The sequence below is a fragment of the Pelodiscus sinensis genome, chromosome 5 (genome assembly GCF_049634645.1).
Source record: "Pelodiscus sinensis isolate JC-2024 chromosome 5, ASM4963464v1, whole genome shotgun sequence".
NCBI lineage: Eukaryota > Metazoa > Chordata > Testudines > Trionychidae > Pelodiscus > Pelodiscus sinensis.
The window spans coordinates 9,356,477-9,383,763 of NC_134715.1; the positions used below are offsets into that span (position 1 = coordinate 9,356,477).

At 40.5% G+C, this 27,287-nt stretch overlaps 1 protein-coding gene across 5 annotated transcripts in view; it reads left to right on the plus strand.

The window, feature by feature from the left end:
- Positions 1-25,818, plus strand: part of BMP2K (BMP2 inducible kinase) — an 85,781-nt gene extending 59,963 nt beyond the window's left edge. For 4 of the 5 annotated variants that reach the window (XM_075929462.1, XM_075929461.1, XM_075929459.1 and 1 more), the window contains 2 exons: positions 940-1,053; positions 19,673-25,818. In XM_075929462.1, coding sequence (XP_075785577.1) covers positions 940-1,053; positions 19,673-21,120 — 1,562 coding nt within the window. In that variant the 3' untranslated portion in view covers positions 21,121-25,818. The remainder of the gene's footprint in view (positions 1-939; positions 1,054-19,672) is intronic. The other variant, XR_012903971.1, reaches the window with a different exon arrangement.
- Positions 25,819-27,287: the final 1,469 nt, after the last annotated feature.

Below are 27,287 nucleotides of genomic sequence, written 5' to 3' on the forward strand. Positions count from 1 at the left end.
TATGGGGCTTTTATATCCACAGATTGCTCAACGGTGACTCACCCAACCGTGCACAAGTTAAGTGATTTGAAATGGTTCCAGCATCTTGAGTAATAGTGCACCAGACTTCGGTAGATCTACTGACAGAATTCCAGTTACTTGGGTTATCTTTTTTGACTTGTCATCGGTGACTCTTGGAACACGAGGCTACAATAAATGAGAAGACTACATTCCCAGTGTTTTGTTGCATTATATTTGGAAGGTTGAATACTGTTTGTATCCAGTTCTAAAATACATTGTTGCATTATATTTGGAAGGTTGAATACTGTATATATCCAATTCTAAAACACATTGCATGGACCAGAACACAAGGGAATAAAGAACATATGAAACCGAACTACACTTGTTTGGATTTGGCTCAACTCGGAAACTGATAACAAACATTAGTATAATCCTATAATTTAACAGGAACTCTGATGGGATTGCTAATTTATGTCTGTTGTGGTTCTAGTGGAAAATGTTTACCTTTATGGAGGGGTGGTAAATTTTTTTAATACCGATTTTTAGCCACAAAAAAATAAAGTAATACACAAGCATCTAACTTAGGTTAACTACCAGGGTGATTGTTGTGATATTAGACTAATTTTTGTTCTGTTCAGGTTCTCACAAAATACATGCACTGCTCAGAGTAAATTTGACTATATGGATTTTTTGTTTTTGTTTTCAATACATTTTCATTTTTTCCACAATCTACTTTCGGGGTGGGAGTGGAAGAAGTAAAACAAAAAATGAAGTCTTGCAAATGAAGGCCTTTGAAAATGGAAGAGCTGTCAGGGTACAAGGAGAAGATATTTATCCTTCCAGAATAAACAAAAACTATTAAAAGTATCATTAAGTTGGCATAAGAACTGCCATTTTTATTTTATTTTATTTTTTGTTCTGTTTCATTTATTTTTACAGACAGGCTCGTCGAGAGGAGCGCATCCTCAGATAAGAATGTGGAGCCACATTCTGCTCCACAATACCATCCTTCAGAAGATCCCTTTGGTTCTGTACCTTTCATTTCTCACCCAGGCAAGTTACATATGTAACATCACTACCTCTTATTTAAATCTCTGTCTCTCTGAAAAGGAAGATAGTTCAGTTATATGATTAAACAAATGCAAATTGGAATAATCAGCCTTATCGTTGAAGGTTGATTAGAAGACAATTTTCCTAATGTTATCGTACATGTCCTGAAGTTTAAATCTAACTTAGCATCCAAATGCATTGATACTGTATGCATATTGCAGTTTTTAAAATGTAAATATATTGGATTAGTACAACTCATATCCGTTTAAAAAAAAAAGAAATCTATTAAGGAAATTAGTCATTTAGGTCACACGAGTATTGCTGGTGCCTGAAAACAATAGAGTAAAATAGCATTTTTGTCCTTTATTTTTGTTGTTGGTTCCTCTGTCTTAGTAGAACTTAGAGGTGCAACAGCTGAGGGATAAAGAACTTAGGTTTAAGTCTGGTTACAATCACACAGTTATGACACTCAGTCTGGACAACTTTATAGAGGACAAAAAACTTTCTGACTATACTGTGAACTCTGGGATCTAGAAACCAAGTTGTGCTCTATTGCTTACTGACTTAACAGTTAACTGTTCTGCAACAAGAACTTCATTGACCATTTTAATGCATGAGGTAGAATAGAATTTAGGGGACTCTTCTGTAACAATAAAAAAGCTTTTGTTACTGTGTACTACTTTGGAGCCAGAATGGAGTAAAATAGGGTATAACTTAAAGATGCTCAAAGTTGTGGGTATGTTGAGTTAAAAATGCTGCCTTTGTGTGATTTTTTTTTTTTTCCTGACAGTCCATATCCACACTTCCTCTAATATGTATATCTGGTGCACAGATGCTTTCTCAGCTTTCTGGTTGCTTCAGACTATTTCAAGTGCAGAGTTCTTCCTTTCGGACTTTCATCTGCCCCCAGAATCTTCTCCAAAACCCTGGCTGTAGCCACAGCATACCTATGTCACAAAAGCATCATCATTTTTCCATACCTAGACGATTGCCTCATTTGAGGCCCTAGACTGCAAGCCACAAGAGAGATGCTCCTCTTCACCAAGGGGGTTTTCCAATTTCTTGGCCTCATTATCAATGAGCAGAAGTCTACTCTCTGCCCTTACCAATCCCTAGAATTCATAGGAGCTCGTCTCTATTCCACCAGAGCACGAGCATACCTGCCAATCAGTGCTTTGAGGCAATAAAAATCTTGGTTTTAACTATGACATTAAGCCCTACTATCTCAATACTTACCTATCTTTGGCTCATGGACCACATGACCGCTATGACATGACATATCCAACATGCATGCCTGCACTTCCGGTGCCTTCAGCACTGGCTTGCTGTGGTCTCCATGCTGTCTAAACACCATGTGCACAAACACGTCTCAGCTCCCCCTAGAGTCCTTTCATCGTTACGATGGTGGACCGATCCAGGGAATCTCCTTACTGGTGTCCCATTTCATCAGGCACAGCCATCTGTCCATATTACCCTGCATGTGTCCCTCCTCTGCAGGGGTGCCCATTTCCAACATCACTTCGCTTCAGGGCAAGTTGTCCGCCCACAAGTCCAGGCTCCCTATCAATCTCCTGGAGCGCCGAGTTGAGCACAATGCCTGCAAACACTTTCTTCAGCACATCCAGGTTGTACGCAGCCTTACAATGTAACTATGACATTTTACATCAATCAACGGGGGGGAGGGGGGGAAGCATATTCCCGCTTTCTCTGTGCAGAGGCGGTGTATCTGCTTTCTCTATGGAACTGGTGTAGCCACAACAATATCACCGTCACTGCATCATACCGACCTGGAGTAAAAAATGTTATTGTAGATACCCTCAGCTGTAAGTTTGCAATGGAACATGAGTGGGAAATCCATACTCCGCTCCTGCACGACTTCTTCCACCAGTGGCATTGGCTGTCAGTAGACCTCTTCATGACCTGTCACAACACTAAGTGCCTTCAGTATTGCTCCAGAGTGGGCATAGGGCCCAGTTTACTAGGAGCCACGTTCCTTATCACATGAAATACTTCCCTCCTCTATGCCTTTCCTCCCATCCCTCTCATCCCTAGAGTCATCCACAGAATAGTCAGACAATGCCCTAGTCATACTCATAGCTCTGGCATGGGCCAGGCAGATCTGGTTTCCATATCTCTATCACATGTGTCTGACCTCGGTACTCACTTCCGACCCGCCCAGAACTCCTTTCACAGAACAGGGGCACTTTTCACCACCCGCAAACACTACATCTGATGGTATGGTTCTCCTCTTGTTCTCAGAGGCGAAACAGAGGCGCTCACAAGTAAGGAATGTTCTACTCCACAGTAAACGACGGACTACTCGCAATACTTAACTCTATAAGTGGAGATTGTTTTATGGCCTGGTGTGCAAGTAATGACATCCAATCCTTCACTGCACCTCTCCACGCAGTCCTCAGCTACATTATATACCTGAAACAACAAACTCTATCAGTTTCATCATGCAGGGTGCACCTAGCTGTGCTTGTAGCCATTCCACCCTCTCATCTGATTGATTCTCCATGTTTGCTTACCCTATTTCTTAGCGATTCCTTAAAGGGCTACATAAACTTAATCCACCGTGTAGACCTATACCACTCGTGGGATTTGGAATTAGTTCTTAACATACTGTCCAGACAGCTGTTCGAGCCCATGGCCAAATGCTTGCTCTACCTGTTAACAGTAAAGATGGTGTTTTTAATAGCCATGACATTGGCACGGCAAGTTAGCGAGACTGCTGCTCTCACAGCATCACCGCTGTGCACCATATTTCACAAAGGCAAAGTTATTCTTTGACCCCACCCTTCCTTTATGCCTAAAGTTTGTTCCGATTTGCACATCAATGAACCTATCATCCTCCCTGCCGTCTGCCCTAAGCTCATGTTTCCCGAGAAGAGGCTATTCTACACACCCTGGATGTCCAACGGGCTTTATCATTCTGTATAGACTGTACGTGGCCCTTCTGGAAATCACAGATCTTATTTGTTTCACTAACGGAGAGTTCCAGGGGAACGCCACTTTCGTTGCAGTATGTCTCAAAATTGCGAACGTCCTGCATCCTTCAACGTTACTCCAGTTGAGGTACACTTCTCCCTATGCCCTGTAGGGTGCACTCTGCTCGAGCAGTGGCAGCATCAACAGCCTTCCTGAAGGGAGTTCTGCTCAAAGACATCTGTCTTGAGGCACTACGCAGTTTCTGCATGAGAGGGCACGCACAGCAGCCAGTGCAGACCTTCAATCTCAGTGTAAAACCTAGCTGAAGCCCACCTACCATCTTTGAGTACTGTTAGGTAGTCACCGACAAGAGATCATTCAAAGAAGAAAGGGAAGTTACTTACTTTGTGCAGTAATGACAGTTCTTCGAGATGTGTGTCCGCATAGGGGCTCCACGACGCACCTGCCTCCCCTCTTTTTCGGTTTGACACTCACAAGAGGGCATTCATGAAGAAACTGAGGGGAGTTGGGCCATACACACAAACTGCAAAGATGTGAATGGCACCCCCCCCCCCCCCCCCCCGCTTGTGCATGCATGGCCCGACTAGATACTGCTTAATAAAAAGTCTCCATCTGTGGTGCAGGACGAACCCAACACCAACAGTGGAGCATCCACGGGGGGACACATCTCGAAGAACTGGCGTTACTGCGCAAGGCAAGTATCTTCCCTTTTCTCAATTAAGAGATTGCATAATGCTTGTGTGAGGCGAATTGAAATACAATTTCTTCTATTTTACAGTGCAAATATTTGTAATATAAAGTGAGCACTGTACACTTGTTTCCATGTTGTAATTGATTTCAATGTATTTGAAAATGTAGAAAAACATCAAATATTTATAATCAATTTGTATTAAGATTCTGTTTAATAGTGCAATTAAAACTGCAATTAATCATTAATTTTTAATAGTTTGACAGCTCTTCCCTAGCTTTCCCTGAAAATTTAATTTTGAACGGGTAAACTGTAGTGGTGGTGTCCCAGTCCTGAGACTGTGGTTATCAAGAATAATTGCAAGAATTTAGATCAGTGAGCAATACGAAAGTAGAGATGTAAGCGACTAGCTGAGTAGTCAACTACTCGATAAGCCTATGCTTGTCGAGTAGTGACAACTACCCGATATAGTCGCTTCTCCACCACTGAGGCAGCAAGGGGGGGAGAGCAGGTGGTTAGCCCTGGGAGCTAACCCCACTATGGCTCTGCCTTTTAAATGTATTAAGAGCTGCCCAGCAGGGGACCAGGTGTGAGCTGGGATGACTGAGTCCCGGCTCGTGCCCAGTCCCTCGTTGTACCTTTGCCCCCGTGGAGACAGTGCTGGGGGGAACTGGCTTTTAAACTGGCTCCTGCTCTCCCTCCACCCGCCTTGCTGCCTCAGTGGAGGAGAAGCAACTAGTCAAAAAGTGATTCAAGTACTTGATAAGCATAGGCTTATTGGGTAGTTGACTACTTAGCAAGTCGCTTACATCCCTACTCTTGTATTGCATGGTGGATGATGCAGCTGCCCACCAGTATCTCTAGCTAAATGCTCATCTCCGGAAGAAGTGGTCCATGCCACAGTAAAGATTTCAGTGAGTCTGTGGAGTAATTCACTTTAGGGGAAGAAAATCTTTTCTTAAAATAACTCACACTTCATATTGTTGATTTTGGGGGGAAAACACAGCTTAAACTGCAGTAATCTTTCTTTATTAAACTATGGGGCTGTGTCTACATTGGCACCCTTTTCCGGAAAAGGGATGCTAATGAGACACTTCGGAATTGCAAATGCCGCGGGGGATTTAAATATCCCCCGCGGCATTTGCATGAACATGGCTGCCGCTTTTTTCCAGCTCGGGGCTTTGCCGGAGAAAAGCACCAGTCTAGACGGGATCTTTCGGAAAATAAAGCCTTTTCCAGAAGATCCCTTATTCCTCTTAAAATCAGAAATAAGGGATCTTCCGGAAAAGGCTTTATTTTCCGAAAGATCCCGTCTAGACTGGCGCTTTTCTCCGGCAAAGCCCCGAGCCGGAAAAAAACGGCAGCCATGTTCATGCAAATGCCGCGGGGGATATTTAAATCCCCCGCGGCATTTGCAATTCCGAAGTGTCTCATTAGCATCCCTTTTCTGGAAAAGGGTGCCAATGTAGATACAGCCTGGGTGTCAGTTTCTTTATAGTGAGACTTGAGATTAGACAAAGGTTTCTAACCATTAGAGGAGTGAAGTTCTGGAACGGCCTTCCAAGGGAAGTAGTGGGGGCAAAAGATCTATCTGGTTTCAAGATTAAACTAGATGGGTTTATGAAGGGGATGGTTTGATGAGATAACAGGATCTTGGTATCTAATTGACCATTCATTATCAGTGGGAAATAGGTCAATGGAGGGATGATAGGAGTTACTATAGAGAACTTTCTGGGTGTCTGGCTGATGAGTCTTGCCCACATAGTCAGGGTTTAGCTGATCGCCATATTTGGGGTCGGGAAGGAATTTTCCTCCAGGGTAGATTGGCAGAGGCCCTGGAGGTTTTTCGCCTTCCTCTGTAGCATGGGGTACAGATCACAGCTAGAGGATCTCTGCATCTTGGGGTCTTCAAAGTGTTTGAAGGCTTCAATATCTGAGATATAGGTGAGAGGATTATTCTAGGAGGGGTGGGTGAGATTTTGTGGCCTGCACTGTGCAGGGGATCAGACTAGATGATCATAATGGTCCCTTCTGACCTTGGAGTCTGAGTCTATGTGTGGCAAGTTGATGCTCCAGGATAGCACTGATTGCCTTGCTTCTGCTTGTTTTGTTGTTTGGTCATCATCTCCCCCCCCCCCTTTTTTTTGAGGATGAGCAGAGATCCATCGGATACTCTGTATAGTTATGCATACTTCAGTAATAAATAATGAACTGTTTTTATTACTCCTTTCACTAAAATAGATCAATACATCAAGATTATTTATTATGTAAGTATACTCATGCTGCATAATACAAGGGAGTTCCCTCTAAAAAACATCAAAAGTGTTGTAACAGTTGTAAAGTAGTTGTTCATACAGATGTTTTTGAAGGGGGGAAAAAAACCATGAATGTTAGAGAGAAATATTTCAATTTCCAGTTCTTGTCTTGAAAACAAGAGCAGCAAGCAGCCTGAATCTATTACAGTATTCAGCAGCTGCTGCTCTTCCCGGTCTCAAGAAGTAGTGCAGATTTAGTTGAAACGTCTCAGTAATCCTGGGACCTGACATGTGGCAAATTGCTGTGAAATGATGGAGGCAGTATGTTACCAATTCAAAGAAAGCTTACGGTCCTTATGCCCCATTCTTTTCTCCCTCCCCACCCCAAAATGATGAACCAACAGAAGGCATGTAATTACTGCAGTTGTTACAAGCCATTCATCCTCTTATAATCGGATGTCTAGAAAAAGAACATCAGAACAGAAAATTTCCTTGAAGATTAGGATCTTCTTATATGATTAAAGATGTTCCACCTGCCTTGCATTTGAGTGAAGAACAATTGTCTCCTACAAGATGCAAACCTGATTAGAAGTGTAGCAATCTGAGCAGTACATTGCAAACAGATGTTACCACATATTTCTTCAGCTTTTATAAATATATATTTGAAAAATTCATTGCAGCAGTTTATGGGTTGAGAAGATTATTTCAAAATATGAAATGTTCTGCCCTGTTGATTTTAAAGTGCAATCTGACAACATTAAAATGTCATTTAAATTAACAATGAACTCATTTTTCCCCACGAGGGCAGTTATTTTGATACATTTAACATTTTAGGTAAATGAATTAGTTTGACAACTTCTAGTTCTGGAGTTCAAAATAGATTTACTGTTCATGGAAGAAAAATTGTATGTAATGTTTAAATTTGTGTGAATTATCTACAATGCAGGGGTTTTTTGTTTGGATATTTATTTTACTTGTTTCAGATTAAATTTAGTGCTCATTAATTTAATCAACTATGATTCTTACCATAAAGTCACCAGGAATGTAATTGTTGACTTCCAGTGGGACTATGAGCATTCCCTAAAAGCCTGTTTGAGCTGTGCATAATGTGTGCAGGTATGTAGTGGGAGTTTCTTCTAGGTATTATGAATCCAGCTAAATCTAACACTATAATATACAGTTAGTATATTCTAGATTAGGGCTTCTTTGAGCAGAGAATGTTGATCATACCTTTTATTATGCTGTGACTTTGTACTGTGAGCAAATAAATAGGGTAAAATCCAAGCTCTCTTCTAAAATGCAAAGGACATATTACCAATAATGTCTCAACTGTATAACATGTTAGCAATGCATTCCGCAGAGAATGAAGAAGAAACATCTGTCATCAGGAACATCTGACCATCACTATTTTCCTGTTTGGGGGCCCTTTTGAATACTAGTCATAGATGGTTTACCAATAGCAAACTTTTATTACAACTTTTGCTCCTAAAGATTTGAATTAACTTATCTGTTGTTCTTAGCCCGTCTTTATTTACCTTTTTTATTCAGTTTTTTTCATTGCAAAATCAGTAATTCAGCTATCCTTATCAGAAAATCAAAATTCTTGCATGTTGGGCGGGTGGGGAGGATAAAGGGTGAGGAGAAATAGAAGAAAATCCTGGGGGAATTTTAGGTGAGGAGAGGACACAAGGAAATTTATAACCTCTTCAGGAGTAATGAATGTTGCTTGAAAGACTACTTTAGGCAATTAATTTTTATTGGTTCTTGAATCCAAATAATGTTTCAAAGTGATCAAAAAAGTATTCAGCGATTTGAGGTAGCCTCAAAATCAATGGTTGCTTAATAAGGAGAAGGAATTCTTATTTCTGTGGAAATGGCTGTAACCTTTTCCTAAGGAGAGATCTTCAACTGCACCGTGTCTTTTCTGAAGGGCTTTCTCTTCCTTTTACCCTGAGAAGGTCTGATTTGCCTCTTAAACTGGTTTAAATCTGGAGTAACTCCACCAAACAGTGTACACACTGTTGTAAAACCAAAGGAAGTGAGAGAAGAACCTGGCTTACCGTGTCTAGAGCTGTACTATATCAGCATAGGATTTAGAAGTTGCAGATGTTTAACGAATCCATTAAATACCTCATCCAACACCTCAGATTTATAACTCATATTTAGCTTAAAGTGGCAAAAATCATATGAAACAAAGTGTGAATCTCTTCACTCAAATTAGAAACAAGCAAAAGGGTTGCTGGATTTGTTTTTGTGATTGTAGCAAGTTCCTACTGTTTCATTGCTGAGTGTCAGAAAATTCATCTTAGGTTTTTAATATAAACATTGTGCATAATGCTCACAGGTTGTTCTTCATGGTTCTTCCTCTGGGAAATATTTGTTTATAATTTTATCTGCAGATAACCCCCAAAAAATCAAGGTCCGCCATTAACAGAAGTGGAATTACTGTTGGCTTTAAGTTGCTGAGTTGTTTAATAATTTTTCCAAACTAACAACCATAAAGTGCCACGTGGTTGAATGCACTTCCATATACGCTGGGGACAGTGTAGAGGAGCAACTTATTTCTAGATGTAAACAAAAACAATCTATGCACATAAAAAAAGAAAACCTACTTATTTGGCTTGAGAACAAAGTATGAAAAATACAGAGTTTAGGACAGAAGTGTTACTTACAGTTACAAGTTATTTTAAGCCCAATAGTAACTTGAGACCATTTTTATTGCTAGTATTGTAGTCACATGCAGATAAGGAGCAAGGACAATCCAATCCTAAAGCTATGAAATCATTTGGGGAAAATGTTTTTTTTTAAATCTGTTTGTTCTAAAATTACAGAAGGAGTGTATACTATTTAAGGTAGTTTTCATAAGGGTGAGAATTAACAGAATATCTCACCCACATTTCTTCGTGAGCTTTGTCTTCTAAGATTCAAATTTACATTTTACAGTTATTGTCAATAAATGTTAATAGAATGCTGACACACAGCTGAGGTTAGAAAAGATCTTACAGGTTTAAAGAAACAAAACAGTTTCTTATCCTCTATTCTTGGGTTGTCTGTTACACGGGGGAGGGCAAAAGGACCTCAGGCTCTGCCACTCCCCCGCCCCCAGGCCAATTAGGGCCTGGGGGCAGGGGGAGCATGTGAAGTTTCCTCCGCCCTGCCCTGTGAGGAGTGCGCGGTGCTTAGAAGTGGTCCTGGCAGGATGGGAGGAGACTTTGTGCGCTCCCCGCCCCCAAGCCCTGATTGGCATGGGGGCAGAAGGGGGAGCGCACGAAGTCTCCTCCCGCCACCAGGGGCATGGGTGCCATGGGGGAAACCTCTGGAGGGAAGGCAGAGATGCTTCCCCCACCTCCAGACCAATCATGGTATGTGGGTGGGGAAGCATCCTGGCCCCTTCCGGTGCAGCCTGGCGTCACTTAAAAAATTTCTGAAGTGGCCCCCAGCAAAAAATTATTGCCCACCCCTGCTCTTATATGCCAGGTTTTTGTCATCAGTTTTAAACTACAGCAGTTCATGTTAGACTGTAGCAGAATGAGAATTAAGAGTGAGTCAGCATGGATGCTGCTTTGTTAAAATCTTCTAAAATGAGAAGTTGAAAGGGGAGCAAAGAATGAAGGAAAGTGTCTTTCAAGTGCAATTCTATGTGAGCTCTTTGAGTTAGTGTTAGCTGGAATGAATGACAGAGCTTTGATTCTGAGCACTCTGATGTTATGCAGGATAGAAATGATCAAAATAGAAATGACTTGGCAGTCATCAAAGAATGAAAATCCTGTAAATGTTTTCAAACTAAACCTGTAACCATGGAAGTAATATATTTGAATTATTTTTCTACTGTGTGAACTATAGTTTTTACAGGACTTGTTCAGAAACTGTGATGCTGTCTTTTTTGCCCTATAGCAACAGATACAATGCTTTGGTAACTGCATTGTATTCATAGATTTGAAGAAGTAGTTCAAGTTTAAAGAAAATTATTTCTGTGGCAGATATGCTTTTGGGGAGTGCATGTAACTCAGTTCTGGACTTTTAAGTGGCCTAATTTTCAAAAATACTGAGTTCTCAGCATCTCATGGAAGTCCTCAGCATTTTCAAGAAGCAAGCCTCCTGTTTAGTTATCTACATATAGATTTAGGTCTTCAGTTATGCTTCATGGTTTAAAACCTTGGATTGTCAGTGGTCCTGTTAATTTAAATTGCTGTATTTACTACAGTATACAAGCAAGGGATGCAGTACTTATGGATCTTTGTTTTTGTGTGATCTACTTACTTCAGTACTGGTATAGCATAATTGAGGCCACATTTTAGTCGTTGCTATTTTTAGTAAGTCATGGACAGGTGAATTAATAAAAATTCACAGCCTGTGACCTGTCCATGACTTGTTCTGTATACCCCTGACTAAATTTTGGGTGCTTGGAGGCATTGTGGGTGCTCTGGGCCAGAGGGTGGCCTGGGGGTGCCAGTGGGCAGCAGTTTGAGGGAGAGGCGGGTGGTGGTGCATGGCCCAAGACCCCTGCATCTGCTGAGGAGTGGGGCTGGCAGGCTCCCAATCTGGCTCTGCAGGGCTTCTCGGAAGTGGTGACATGTGTTTTGGGAACCACAGCCAATGGGAACTGCAGAGGCAACATGCAGAGCCACTTGGCCATGCCTCTGCCTAGCAGCCCAGAGACATGTCGCTTCTGAGGACCCCCTCCGAGGTAAGTGCTACCCAGAGCGCTCTCACCTCCCAGTCTCCAGCTTCCTGCCCCAGTGAGCCCCTTCCTTCACCCAACTCCTGCTGGGGCATGTGCTGCAGAAATCACGAGGTCCTGGGAAGTCATGACATATTCGCTGCAAATTTTAGCATGATCTCTATTCCAAAATGACATCTCAGTATGTGTAAGCTGTGTTCAGTAGGCTAATAGGTGAGAACAGTTAATGATTTCAATCCTAATTCATCATTTAAAATAAAAAAGAAAGCGCACAGATAACACAAGTCCTAGCAATTTATTCCTGTTCCGTTCTCTGCCCCCATGCTTATTGCATCTCTGCAGCTCTTTAGATGTTTCTTCAGTATTACCATTGATGGCATAAGGCTGCTAATGATGTTTAAAACTCCATAAAACAGTCTCAGACAAACACTACGCCTTGATTGACCTCATCCTGGAAACATGCCTATGAGTAACACTGCTCATGTGACTAGTCCCATTAGCCTCAATAAGGCTATTTCTAATGAAAAATAAATTTCTATACAAGAAACGGAGGCACCAGAGCTGATTGTCGGTAGAATGGTGAGTCATATGTTGACTGTTTGCAGACTGCTCTGTATATGAAAACAGAATATTAAATGTTGGCTAGTCCTAAATTTCTCAAAGCTCTTTTAGCTTTATTATAGCTGAAAGAAAAACATAGATAAAGGCTGCACTGGAAATAAGAGGTGATCAGGGCCCATAATAGCAAATGCTCATGCAGCATGCTAGTAAACAAACCACCTCTGAAGCACCATTTGAAATATAACCTCTTTGCACTAGACATCGCAAGCAAGCTCAAATGGAAAAAAAATATTTCCCAACCCATTTCTTTTCCCTTTCCTCAAGCCCCCATTCCTCTACAGGGGCCATTGCTCAATTGAAAGACTAGTCATTAGGATGTTAATGTAGGTCAATAACAGTGAAGTTGACCGTGTGTGCTAGAACTCTTTAACTTACAGATCAGATCCACTGCTATTGATTATAACGGGCACAGGTACAAACTCCACCACTGACAAGCATGCATCATTATACAAGTTAAATCCTGCCATGGTATATCCTCTGTGGATCAGATGCAACCCTCCCAGTTTCTTTGTCTTGTTAATGCAGTTGCAGATAGTCTCCCGGCATCATCTGGGTAAGAGCATGAGTGAGAATAAAGACTAGTATGTAGATACTTTCAGTGTACCACATTTTCAGTTCATCAGAAATTGAACCATTTACAAGCTATAAGCTTTACTCTTGTTCAGTTCTCTTCATACAGAAATAGGTGTGTTTGTATATACAAAAAGCAGAGTACACACTTACATTAGCATTCATGTTTTAAAACAGGTTTGTCATTCTGAAACTAATGTTGCTAATGTCTTTTCTAAACCAGACAGCTTTAGGTTGTTTTCATTTTGTAAACTAATCACATTCATGTTCACAATTACAGTGTCTCAACAAATATTGGAAATGTCAGGATTTGGAAGTCATGGGGTTATCAAGTCCAACATGAAGGGTATACCTTTGGGAAATCTAAAGTATGCAGTCAAATAATCCAGATTTTAATTTAATAGTAAACCAAATGTGCACTATTTAAACTAAGAACAGATAAGAAGCAGTTTAACACCAGAAGCAAACTGTCCAAAGCTATAATCACCTGATGTTTCTGGTCATTTTGTTCTTAAATCCATATTAAAAAAATAACATTACTTTTAAATTTTTATTACAACTCTGAGCATATTTTAGAAGTGGAAAAGGTTATAAAAAATATTCTATTGTACTTTTTTTATAGAATGCAACAAAATAGTCCAAGTTCTATTTCCTTCCTGAAATAGACCCTTAACTATCAAAAGGTAATATTGATCATGCTTGGACTGATAAAATTGCATGCTCCTTGAATGGCAAAGAACAAACCATAAACCAGAATCTTCACCAGTTAGAAACTAGAGAAGAAAATGACCACCTTTTTTCGCAGTCTAAGCAATTCATTTCAGAAAAAGGGAATAAACATACAAACTTGCCCTATATTGTGAACAATCTTTAGTTGCTGATATTCTGGTGGTGCTGATTTTCTTTATGAAAAGAGAGGGCAAGATTATGGGCTCAATTCTTTAGTCCTCACTCAAGATAAATTATAATTGAAATACATATACATTTTGCTTAGCTGAGGACTTTCATGGTTAAGTGCAGTATTATAGGAGTGGTTAATTGCTTTAACAGTAAACAGCTGTTCTACCCATAACTTACGTTAGGTGTTGACAATTCTCAATGATTGACTTATTTTTAGGCATTAAAGGCTATTGTATGTGGGTAAATTATATGCAGAATCTTACTGACTTCAGCTGCCTGCAGTGGACAGTACAAACAGATCCCCCCAGCACAAATCATTTCAGCTGACTATTAATCCACCAGTGATTATCAGTTAGTCAAGCAAATGCTTGATCTAAAAGAGGTTTTGTTCCATGCTTTAAAAGTTAAGTGATTTCTTGTGGTTCACCCAAAAGTGGCAGCTTCATGCTAGTGGACTCTTGAAATTAACCAACCTTAGTTCAATACATGAGAACATCATTAGGCTGTTGGCAAAAGAACTTCTGTTGAGATGATGAGGCATAAGAAGAAGAGAGCTGTTCAAGTTATACAAAACCCAACCCATGTATGGCCTTATTGATTAACCTGAACCAAGAAGCAGTTCATGAAGCATAGCTGTAATGAGGTTGGGCTAATTTTATTGCAATTGGAAAGATGAGTTTACATGTGGATCTGGTTTCCTGCCACCACAAAACTGCATAGATTGCTCATGACAGACTTTTTTTTTCCTGTTCAGTATTTTGTATACCTACCATTCATGTATGAACAGCAAGCTAAATGTTTTCAGTCAGACGCAGTGGCAGGTGGTAGCGATTCCATCTTGTGTGCCTTTGAAGGAGGAGTCAAGGGAATATATGGTAGGGTACATATTGTGGCTTCTGGGAACAGACATATAATGTCATGGCCCTTGCGTCTGGTTAGTGGCTACTGCTGCCTATGCTCAATCTATACAGCTTATCTTGGATCCAAAATCCTGCCCTTGACACTTCTGACACTAAAGAGCTGGAGGAGATCTTACTTTTCCTTTTAGTCTGATTGTCCTCTCCTGTGCTACAATTTTAGAAGCAGTGCCTTCCGCTGGGAATTACAGATTTGGCCCATCTCTGAAGTAGGTGGGCAGTTTTAAGGTCTTTATTTTAAAATGTAAATATATTTTGAATTATAAACATGCATCTTAAAGTCTGTAATGTTATATTTTAAAATACATGAAATGCTGTGAGAATGGCGTGAGGAGGGGAAGAGAGAATTTGCCCTTTACTGTAATGCAGTCTCTTTATTGTGAAAGTGCAAAAGGTAGACTTTTTTGTTTTGTTACATCACTGCACTCAAAAAAGCAAAACCGTGTTCTACTTTAGAGCCTACAAGTCCACTCAGTCCTACTTCTGGTTCAGCCAGTCACTCAGACAAACAAATTTGTTTATTTACAGGAGATAATGCTGCCCACTTCTTATTTACAATTTCACCTGAAAGCAAGAGCAGGAGTTCACATAGTGCTTCTGTAGCCAGCATTGCAAGGCATTTACCTGCCAGATATTCTAAACATTGATATGCCTCTTCACGCTTTGGCCATCATTCCAAAGGACATAATTCCATGCTGATGATGCTTGTTAAAAATAATGCATTAACTAAATTTGTATATCCCCTGCTTTGTTCTACCGAATTCTGCCATATATTTCATGTTATAGCAATCTCATGACCCAGTGCATTTTCATTTTAAGAACACTTTCACAGGAGATCTGACAACACAAAGGTACCAGTGTGAGATTTCTAAAAATAGCTACTATGCTAGACCCAAGATTTAAGATTCTGAAAATCTGAGAGGCATGAGATGCGGAGCATGATTTCGGAAGTCTTAAAGGAACAACACTCTGATGCAGAAACTACAGAACCTGAACCACCAAAAAAAGAAAATCAACCACCTGTTGGTAGGATCTGACTCAGATGGGGAAACTGAACATCCGTTGATCCTCTCTGCTTTGGATTGTGATTGAGCAGTACCCATCATCAGCATGAACACACGTTCTCTGGAATGGTGGTTGATGCATGAATAGGCACACGGCTCTTTAGCACATCAGGCACATAAATATCTTCCATAGCTGGCTACAGTAGTGCCATGTGAATACCCATTCTCATTTTCGGGTGATATTGTAAAAAAAGAAGCAGGCAGCATCGTCTTCTGCAAATTGTAACCAAACTTGTTTGAGCAATTGGCTGAAGAAGTAGGACTGAATGGACATTGTAGGCTCTAAGGTTTTTTATATTATTCAGTTTTTGAATGTAGTTCTTTTTATACATAATTCTACATTTGTAAATTCAACTTTCAGGATAAAGAGAGAATGCACTACAGTACTTAGGAGAATAGAGAAATACTATTTATTTTGTTTTTACAGTGCAATTATTAGTAATAAAAATACAGAACATTTGTATTCTGCGGTGTAATTTAAATCAATATATTTGAAAATGTAGAAAACACCAAAAACTAATTAAATAAATGGCATTCTATTATAGTAGCATGATTAGTCATGATTTTTTTTTTAAAATTTTGCTTGACAGCTCTAATATAAACATGAGATTTCTCTTTATTAAGCAATCTTTTCTGTGGTGTGAAAAAATCTGTATCCAAAGATATAAATATTCTCCATAGTGTGTGTGAGAGAGAAAATAAACTGTTTGGATGTTCTTTGGGATAAAAGGAGACTGCTCTAAGATACCAAAATATTGCTACTATAATTGAACTCTGGATTTTACAAAGGTCTCAAGAGACACATGATACCTATGTAAAATCAGAGGTTCAGGTGACCAGTGTTCCCTCAGATACAGGCTGGCTAAGCCAGCAGAAAAGAGTGAAGCTCCAGTAGGCAGATACTAAACTGCAGTGGCACTCCTATCTGCAACAGTGGAGCTCTGAAGTTATGCTGGGGCAAAGCTAACCCCTGAGGGAGTGCAGCAATAATAGATTTCTGCTCCATGGTGATTGAGAGCTCTGCTTATAGTTAACTGCACACAATCCCACATCGGATTACATAATGACTTCTTAAAGTAACAAAATAGTGTTTCATAAGTAAGTGGTAGTGTTCAAGGACCTGCTTTTGCTGGCTCTTTCATAGAGAATTTGCATATGCTTATATATATATATATACTGATTCAGACACACATTCACCAATTGTTCATCATATTGTGGTGCTGTATAAATAATACCTCTGGTGGCTGTGCGGTGGGTCTGCATTGCACCTGTGTGGCTTACTGATGTACTGAATTCCCCCCACCCCTTTGTCCCTTGTGCACTTCACCACACAAACCTTATTACTTACGTTATGTGCAGGAAAAGGTGAATTTCACTGTTTGAGTACTCATGCAACTGCACTAATCAGCATTATTATTACGACCATTCTATTGTTGTACTCAAATGACGCAGCTACAATGTGATCTATGTTCTAGGGAGAATAGGCTATTTGACAATGTATATACTATTGAAGTGAAAAGCCTTTCTTCAGTTGATTGTAACAGTTTATTGCTATATTATTCTTTTCTCTCTCTCCAAATATGTTACTGAAACGGTAAAGTAAGCAGACTTGAAGCTGTTCTGAAAGACCTGTCGGGAATGGGCTCATTAATATTTAGTTCTGTGATGAGTGCAGGGGATTTGGACTAGATGATCTCTCGAGGCCCCTTCCAGTTCTATGTTTCTATGAAATTTTTTTTCTACTTCTAACATTACCAAGCCAAATATATTCATGAAACAGTAGTTGGCTCCCTATTCTGCATCATTCTTCAAAAGGGGAAGTGTCAGCTGCATTTTAACTGCAGAATCTTAATGGGGTGGGATGATGATGTCAGAGCAAGAACAGACTGATTTTTCAGACCTTAAATTGAGATGGTGTCACGTGGTTCGATTTATTTTAAATCCAAGGGAAGCCAGTACACTTCAGGGCTACTTAACCACTTTCTTATTTATTGCAAGCTTTAAGCAGTTAATACAGTTGATTAAGTGTACAAGTCTTAACAACAATTCCTATACAATTTAAACCTTAAATACTATAAATTCTATAGCAGTTAATACAGTGCAAAGCAATGCAAAAGCAGTTACTAAAAGATCTACTATATACAATAATAAACCCTAATTCACTTACACTTCAGCTGTATGCTACCTACAGTGCCAGGGAGGAGGTCGTGGTTCCGTCTTTTCCCACGCATAGGAACGCCACCACTGATGTAGCCGGTGTGAAGGGCTTAATCACTTCTAGTTCCATTAAGCAGGACGTGTGGGTTGATCCTGCCCATTCCCTCCCACCATTTGTTCTTCCTAAACCCAATTTATAGCAGAGAGACTTGGTCATTCTAATCATATTTACCAATTGATTATGTATTATGTAGGATTCATAAAATGCCCCTATCTGGGGTACATCCTGCTGCTCAGGATGTTACAGCTATGTGCATAGTTCACAGTTTCATGGCTGCATCTGTACTTTTTGCTTATCAGAAATGAGTACCAGTACAAGGCCGCTTGTCCTGTGTGTTCTTGACGTGGTCTTGCATACCATGCTTAATCTGCATTGTTATGCAAAACAATTCCTGACTTTCACAGCTTTCCTTATTAACCCAGCCTTGGCTGCGTGCTTTATTATACCAGATTTGAAACAGGCCAGAAAGCTGCACTTTGGACAAGGCGGACAGACATCATCAATTATTGCCAAGGCAGGGTAGTTCAGGCTCCCCCACAGATGGCTTGTTTTTTTAAGATCCTTTCTTGATTTGTAAACTGTCTGAGAGAAAATGAATATGGAACCTCACAATGTCAGTTTAGAACATGATTTTTCAGAGTATAACCAGTCTGAAACAGCAAGACAAGCACTTTGGATGTATGTCCCTAAAAGTTTCCAAAAATGTCCCACCATCATTTCAGCCTCCCTAGCATTAACAATGCTGAGTCCTAGGCCAAATCTGTACTCACAGGGAACGTCAAAGCAAGATACGCAACTTCAGCTATGTTAATTACATAGCTGGAGTCGATGTACCTTGGCTTCCCTTATTCCTCGCACAAGCAGGAGTACCAGAAGGGGGCACCGTCTGAGTTTGATAGAGAAAGTCTTAACTAGACCTGCTAAATCAAACTCCAGAAGATTGATCACAACAGCAGCGATCTTTTGATTAGTGTAGACACGGCAGTAGTGTAGACAGATCACCCACTGCTGCAACCATTTTAAACACTATGGAGATTTTCTTTCAGGCACAAATGTCCCATGACCAATGTAAGTGTTAATGTAGGCCCCTCTCCAGCCTTTTCAATACTGTACTGTAAAACCTTGGTATAGCTGGATTTCTAACACCATGCTGAAAATACCTATCTGGACTATGCCAGTGCTTGCACTCATGCATTAGTGTTGGAAACGAGCACAAAAATGCATACTGAATGGACCATCTGGTACTTTTTTTTTCTTCATTAATTGAGCCATAAGCTTTTCAGGAGTAACCTAAGGGCACCAGCATCTGACAGGGAACCTATTTTATTAACATCCCATCAAAAGCTGAAACCCTATATGGACTTTGTCTCTCTTCTGTGAATAACTACACAAGAGGCATATTTGAATGCACCTGCAACCCTTCAGCATGGATGTATGGTGTATTTGAAATAACAAAACATAAGAACGGCCATACTGGGTCAGACCAAAGGTCCATCTAGCCCAGTAGCCTGTCTGCCAACAGTGGCCAGCACCAGGTGCCCCAGAGAGGGTGGATCGAAGACAATGATCAAGTGATTTGTCTCCTGCCATCCTTCTCCATCCTCTGACAAACAGAGGCCAGGGACACCATTTCTATCCGCTGGCTAATAGCCTTTTATGGACCTAACCTCTATGAAATTATCTAGCTTCTCGTTAAGTTTGTTGTAAAAGCGAATTTAAAGTTTTTATTTTTATTTTTATTTTTTTGGCACTGCAGGATCACCAGGAAAGACCACTGACAACTCAGCCAGCAGTCAAGAAAATAATTTAGGGAGCCCCACCATGGCAGAAAAATCAAGTCAAGCCTCCAGAGAGCATCCTCCAGGAAGAAAAACTGCAGGGGGACAAGTGCAGAAAGGAAGTGATGAGTCCGAGAGTGACTTTGAATCTGATCCTCCTTCTCCCAAAAGCAGTGAAGAAGACGAGGAGCAGGAGGAGGAAGATGTCTTACAGGGGGATCATGGAGACTTTAATGATGACAATGATACAGAACCGGAGAACTTCGGCCATCGGCCTCTCCTTATGGACTCTGAAGATGAGGCAGAGGAAGAGGAGGAAGAAAAGCAGAGTTCTGATTCAGATTCCGATCGCGCTAAAGGAAAACCCATGGAAGGGATCCCTTGTGGTAGATACAGAGAGGCGGGTGGCATTGGTGAAGGCAGAGAACCCAGTGTAGCACTCTCTTTCTTGTCTGAATTACCAAGTACGGTGGCCAAGGTGAGCCCTGATCAAGAGTTTGATGTGTTTGGAGCTGTCCCCTTTGCTATTCAGACTCAGCAAACTCAGCTAAGAGAAAAGAATGACAAAGCTTTTTCTCCTCAGCCTGCTTTTCTCAGCTTGAGGCAAGAGCAGGATGACTTTGATGTCTTCACCAAGGCCCCATTCAGCAAGAAAGTAGCTCAGCCAGATGGCCAGGTCATAGGAGCTGAGACTCAGACCTCCCCTACTTCTCCCCGAAGTGTGGATATTTTTGGCTGCACACCTTTCCAGCCTCTTCCCACCCCAAAGAGCAGCGAGAGCAGAGAGGACCTGTTTGGGCTTGTCCCCTTTGAGGACATTACTGGGAGCCAGCAGCAACAGAAGGTGAAGCAGCAGCGGAATCTACAGAAACTCTCCTCCCGCCAAAGACGCATGAAACAGGAGGTGCCCAAAAGCAATGGGAAACGCCACCATGGCACCCCGACCAGCACCAAGAAGGCTTCAAAACCCAGCTATCGCACCCCAGAGAGAGCCCGTAGGCATAAAAAAACTGGCCGCAGAGACTCCCAAAGCAGCAACGAATTCTTAACGATCTCGGACTCCAAGGAAAACATAAGCGTTACACTGACGGACACTAAAGATCGAGGTAACCCTTTGCAAGCAGATGAGAATTTGCTGGACCCCTTTGGGGCCAAACCTTTCCACCCACCAGACTTGATGCGGCACCCACAACATCAAGGACTGGGTGACAACCGTGGGGACCATAACATAGTAGTACCTGGGAGACCTAGACAGAGCTCCTTGCATGGAACTGTACACAGTGGTGATGGGCTAAAAACAGATGACTTTGGTGCAGTACCCTTCACAGAACTAGTTGTGCAGAGTGTAACAACACAGCAGACCCCGCAGCAACAGACGTTAGAGTTAGACCCCTTTGGTGCAGCTCCATTTCCTTCCAAACAGTAAATGCTTCCACCAGAATCTGTCTTGCTCTCTGCACTATTTAACTGGGGTTTTTAAATGGTGTAAAAATGTGGCTGGTTGACAGGGGCGGATATAGGGCAGGGCGAATGGGGCGGCCGCTCCGGGCCCCGCGCTTAAAAAAGCCCCGCGCATGCGCCATGGCGTCGTGGCGCATGCACCGTGGCAAAGTGGGGGCCCCGCGGAGTTATGCTGCCCGGGGCCCCGCAAAACAGTCATCTACCCCTGCTGGTTGAATTAACAGGAAACTGAGTTTTCATAGAGTTTCTTCAGCTTTGGTACTGCATGCTCAGCTCTTCTCTTCCCCCCCCCCCCCATTAAAATCATGTGGTTTTGTATAATACAAAACACAAAAATGGAGGAAGAATTTCAATAGGACAGCACACTTCCAGAGCAGAAGAATCTGATGTGAGCTATCGTTTCAGCCACTGACTTTGTAGCCTTGAAATATCCTGTTACACATTTTCACATGGCCTTTCTGCTCACAGGTAGTGCTGGGGGAAAGCTATGGGGAAGGTTTGCCCTAATGCATCTGGTTAGTCCGATGGAATGGAATCCTTCAATGAGCCAAACCTTAGACTATCTCTGAATCCAAAATAGACCTGAGATAACATATATGTGCTGGTATCCATGATCTGCTGGAAATTCTTCCACCTCCGCATTCTAAATGAAAATGGTCTTTTCTAATCCTAACAGAGACACCTACTTCTCAAAGGATTGTCTGTCTCAAGTTTTCAGTGCACAGCCGTGACTTAAGAACTGGTGCACAAGTAGAAAGGCAGTTTTTATGCCTGAACATGAATTTTTTTTACAGTAAGTGCCATTAATGTAAAATAGGAAAATGAAAATCTACAGTTAAAAACTAAAGATATAGAGAATATATTGGTTTGCTAGATAAAATCATGAGTAACCAAGTAGCAGGGAAGCATCCAGCATTCGCAGCACTTTGAAGACTACCCAGTACACTTGACAAGAGGGCCTGGTTTACCTGAATGACATGTCTAGCACAGGAGAAGTATATTAGATCATCAGTAATATGGGCAGCGCACACAAACACTTAAAAGATTACAAATCAGTTTTATTCTGTTATTAATGAGGGCTTGCATCTGAAAATACTACTTTTTTCTCTTGGATTTTTACTCCAAACAAAATCTGTGTATACCTTCAGAGACTGTTTTTAAACATAACTATGAAATGGTCACATAATATTCTTTTAAGTTCTGACAAATCTGTTATTGTACTTAGTCTATTTTGTAAAAGTTTCTGCTAAATGCACTGAGCTATGACGAAGCTATACCGTGAAACTGCAGAGTTTCGGAAGAGACACAGTAAGCCGCTAGTAGCTTGCAGATGCTGATTACTATTCTGTCAGTAAATTGCATTTCACACCACAAGGCCTTACAGACAGGACTTACTTCCTGCTACAAAGTACCTCTTAGCCAACAGGTGCACATGATATTGCTAAAAACTCAGTATCGAGTGTGTCATGATGGGCTGGTGCTGCTAATGCACATGGTGAATACATGATTGAATTATAGTTGTAAAAATACTACCTGTATATGGGACCTGATTTTTCTACTTTCTTACATCTCGTGTCTAGTCACACCTGCTGCAAAGTGAACATAAATCTGAATGGTGGTATGATGTCCATTTCACATTCATTTTTCACAGGTGTAAATAACTAGACACAAGATGGAAAAAATCTCACATTCTGGGTTCATTTCAGTAAGGTATAGCTTGTTTTGAATATGGATGTTTTGCACAAAAAAGCCAAATTCTAATTGAGAAACAAATGATGGATGAATGAATTGTATATACAGATGCTGTGAGTGTTTCCCCTAACTCTGTCTCACACACTGTGGATTAGCTAATTATCTAGATTAACATATTTCTTCTGAAAGTCTTAATAAAAATTGAGTTAGGTGAAGACTCTTCCATAGATTTTTCCAGAGGAGTCTCTCTTTTCAAAGCACAAAAAAGAACAAGGGGACTTAATCAAAGAAATTGCTGCTCTCCTTTGATGGCTTTATTTGATTTTATTTTACAGTGTTTATTTAGACTTATTAAAACCATCTGTAGCTAAAGTATTCATGCCTTTGGTCCTAAACATGAAAAATAAGATGTACATACACATGTCTTTATCTCCTTCTCTTCCTCTTTTTCCTGTGTTTTGTCAAAACAAATGAAATACAAAGTCTTGCTGAGTTAGGAAGTCCTCATGCTAAAATATTTACCTTGGAAAGACAGATAAAAATGGGTAACCTGTATCTGCATTTGAATGTCAGTTCTTGTAGGCTGTATCTCTGTTCTTTGCCGTTCTTTATGCCAAATTCTTGTGGCAAGAAGCAAATGTTGGGATTGTTGGTTTTTTTCTGGCTCTCAAGCTAACAGTGATTTACAAAACCCCAGCAAATTACGGGTAGATCTTTATTGAAATTTTATACACCTACCTAATTGGTTGTTGGACTATGTAAATTCTAAAAGTGAAGAGATCAGATTACTCATGGAAGGAGGAGAGTAAATCCAGTAATATGGACTGGGAAATAGTAAATTATGTCTAAAACACTATGGTCATTGCTTTCATTTATGTAGAATAATCTTCACTACCTGCCAAATGTTTGTCTGAAATTGGATAATTCATTTTTTAGTCTTGGAGATATATCACACACACAGGAAGGATTGTGATGTAACGAATGTGCACAAAGGGATTCTCGACACTGCTCTTTGAAGTGAAAGAGAGTTTGCCCTTGTCTTCGGTGGGGGGAACATTGGGTTTAAAAAAGGCCATGTACAAGAACTCATGTCCTCAATTACCAGTTAAAATGAGTATAGAAAGCATTTCACTGTCATCCCAATTGGATTACTTTTCTAAAACTTTTATCCTAAAACACATTCAGCTTAAATGCTTTCTTACTCCTTTTTCTTCTCGCAACCGAAGGAAGGTATAAGTTAGATGAAATGACACTCAATGACAACTAACCAAGGAGACAAAAATATTGTAAAACCAAGTAATTCCAGTATTGGCATATTTCTCTGGCTTTTCATTATTCTGATGAAGTCTTTCCTTACTGGCCTTGATAAACCTTGCTTTGTGTATTCTATTTATACAGCAGATCTTTTACATACATGACTTAATTTTAATATGTTTCTGTAGTTACAACAATTGGGCGAAGGTGATGAAGGGAGAATCTATTAGCATACCTTATAAACCTGGCTTTGCCTGGTTGGCTATGCAGTACAGTTGGCCTGTGGAGATATTGAGTTTAATTTTCATTAATATCGATTATTCAGTAGAAACAAAGTAACTGGTGTCACGGGGAAAGTGATTGACTTACCTTTGCCTGTACTCTGTGTATGTATGCATGTATATATTTTTTAAAAAAATTATCATACCTGAAATACTGGAAAAAAACCTGCTATGATAAATGTGTACCACAATTCCTTACGAGACAATGATAGCAAGGTAGGGAATTGTCGCTTTTTTTTGGGTTACCCAGCAGGGCGTATCGTTTTAGAGTTGGATCCTTCCTTCTCAGATATAAAAGAGAGATCTTCATAAATTGGCTACTTTTTGAACTGCAGTAGATCAAAGCACATTAGTTATTGTATAGTGCCATGATAGCAGCCCGTAAGTGCACAGCAGGCTAGCATGGTGTAGATTCACACCCCAGCGTGTAGCGCACTGACTGTAGTCTAACAACGTTTGAATTGATTTTCCAAGATGGCACATTTTGCCAGAAGGTATTAATAAGCCTTCCTGGCTAAGGGCAAGAGTAATTGAAAATAAGTCTAGCTTCTCTTCAAACCCCAAAGCAGCAGATTTGGTAGATCTGCATTGCTTTCTACTGGCTTGCACAATACAAGAGCTGGGACACAGTTTAGTGTGTCCCATGCTGATGGAAACTCCTTTTCATTGTTAACATGTTCCAGTTAGTAAGATGACATTCCCACTGTGAAAATAAATTGATATATTTAATACTGTGAGAATAACAAATAGTTTATCTGGAGATTTTTTTATGCTATATGGTGTATTTTTATATATATAATATACACATGCACTCACACATAACGCATCTCTTGGAGTTAATGTGATTTTTTTTTAAAATGTAATTGCTACCACAATCATTTTCATGTGAGTGAAAAAGAATATGAAGAAAAGCCACTAAAAATGCCAGAGAGACACGAGAAAAATGCCAATGGGCTGATGCTCAGTTATTTTTCTACAATGCTTCTTTCAAAAGGAAAAATCAAATAATAGCGTATATATCAAGTTTCTTTGTGTGACTAAGGAGTCGCCTAACAGTAAACAGCTCACAAGCTATTTTTAAACTGCTGGCATACAGCTTTAAGTGCACTTTGCTGAATTACACTTCCATTTCTTGTTAGACTTGAAGTTTCTAAAGCTTTTTTGTGTACCACTAAACAAAGAACTTTAATTTTTTCTGTGAAATTGATGTACGTCATAAAATACTTGCGATTGTTATTAAAAATAATCAAATATGATAGTGACTTTGCAGACCTCCTTACACAAGTAATTGTTTTATTGTATGTTACCTTTTCACTGCTACAGACTTGGTTTTGGTCCCTAGTCCATTTTATTTGAAATATTTTTTCTTATTTATCATATCTGCTGTCTAATAATCTGCTTTCTCTTAGAGCAATAAATCCCAGTGGATTACACAGCTTTATAATTCCATGAATGCAACCTATTTACTTGACTCCTTCCTGTAGAAGATTTTCAGATGTGAATTTTCAGATTCTTAAGAGGGAAGCCAGATGTTGCCCATTTCCATTACTGGCTAGAATTCTTAATATAGTCTATATGCTCACTGTACAGATTCAGCTCTGTCATTGAATTTTCTGACCATTTCCTAGACTAAAACTATTCCCGGCCTATCTGCTAAAACCCCAAAGCAGCTAGTGGCGAGAATCTAGCTTTATTGAAGACTAATGCTGATGTTACACCTATTCAAACCAAATGCAAAAGAAAAGTGAAAAGGAAAGAAACCATTTGGTAATTGGTAGAAATGTAGCCGTGTTAGTCTGGTGCAGCTGGAACAAAAAACAGGACTGTGTAGCACTTTAAAGACTAACAAGATGGTTTAATAGGTGGCCCACGAAAGCTCATCACCTATTAAACCATCTTGTTAGTCTTTAAAGTGCTACACAGTCCTGTGTTTTGTTTCATTTAGTAATTGGTGATGCATACCCAGTATTAGTGATTTAGGTAGGTGTTCTGTCCCTCAGGCGCTTGATTCAGTCTTAGTCTCAAAAAGTGATGTACATCTGTAAATTAATCTTGGTTAAATAGGCGGCTAGTGATATTTTGTCCACGTAGGCATGGAAAAGCTCTCACTCTTCTTAGGTGGTTGTTACAAGTAGGCTGTCTCTTTAAAGGTAGTCAGACCCAACCACACTTGTGCCATCTCAGCTGCTTTCACCCCTCTCCCCAGGGATATGGATCAGCTGAGGTTTAGTGGGCTCAGCTGGGAGGAAGCCGTGTAGCTTGCACATAAAGGAGGGTTTGCTGTTTGAGGTCAGGTTGTCAGGAGAAATAGCAGACAGCAAAGGAAGTGAACAGAGGCTGGTTGGCTGACTCCTTTCGGAAGGCTGAAACTGAGCTAGGGCAGACGCAAAGCAGGAGCACTGTGCCTGGTGGGAAGCAATGGCTATCCATTTGGTGTTGGCTCAGTGTGGACTCTGAGGGGAGGAAATCCGAGCGCCAGCGTTCTGGGGAAAAGGGCAAAGGACTGAGCAGTGCACCCTGGAAGGGCAGGAAACTATTTTGGTTGATGCTGGTGTCATGGCTCCTTCCCCACTCTGGCATGATAAATGCAGAAGTGGGGGCCAGCAAATGTACCCCAAAGCCTTATCTACCAGGCTTTGGTATAAAACTTCCCCCAAAATCTTAAAAATCTAGATTTTGGGAATAAAAGTTCCGCTGCCACCACCCAAATATTAATAACGAGATTAGGGGAAAGATCATTTGGGAAATCTCACCCCTATTATAAAAATCAGGACACACAAGTAACCAATGCCAGGTTAATAAAAAGAAAAGAAAACTTTTATTATTACAACAATATTCCTGTTGCAAGCATAAGGATCAGATGGAAAGGTAACAAAATATACTCATGGAGGAGTTATACCATGGG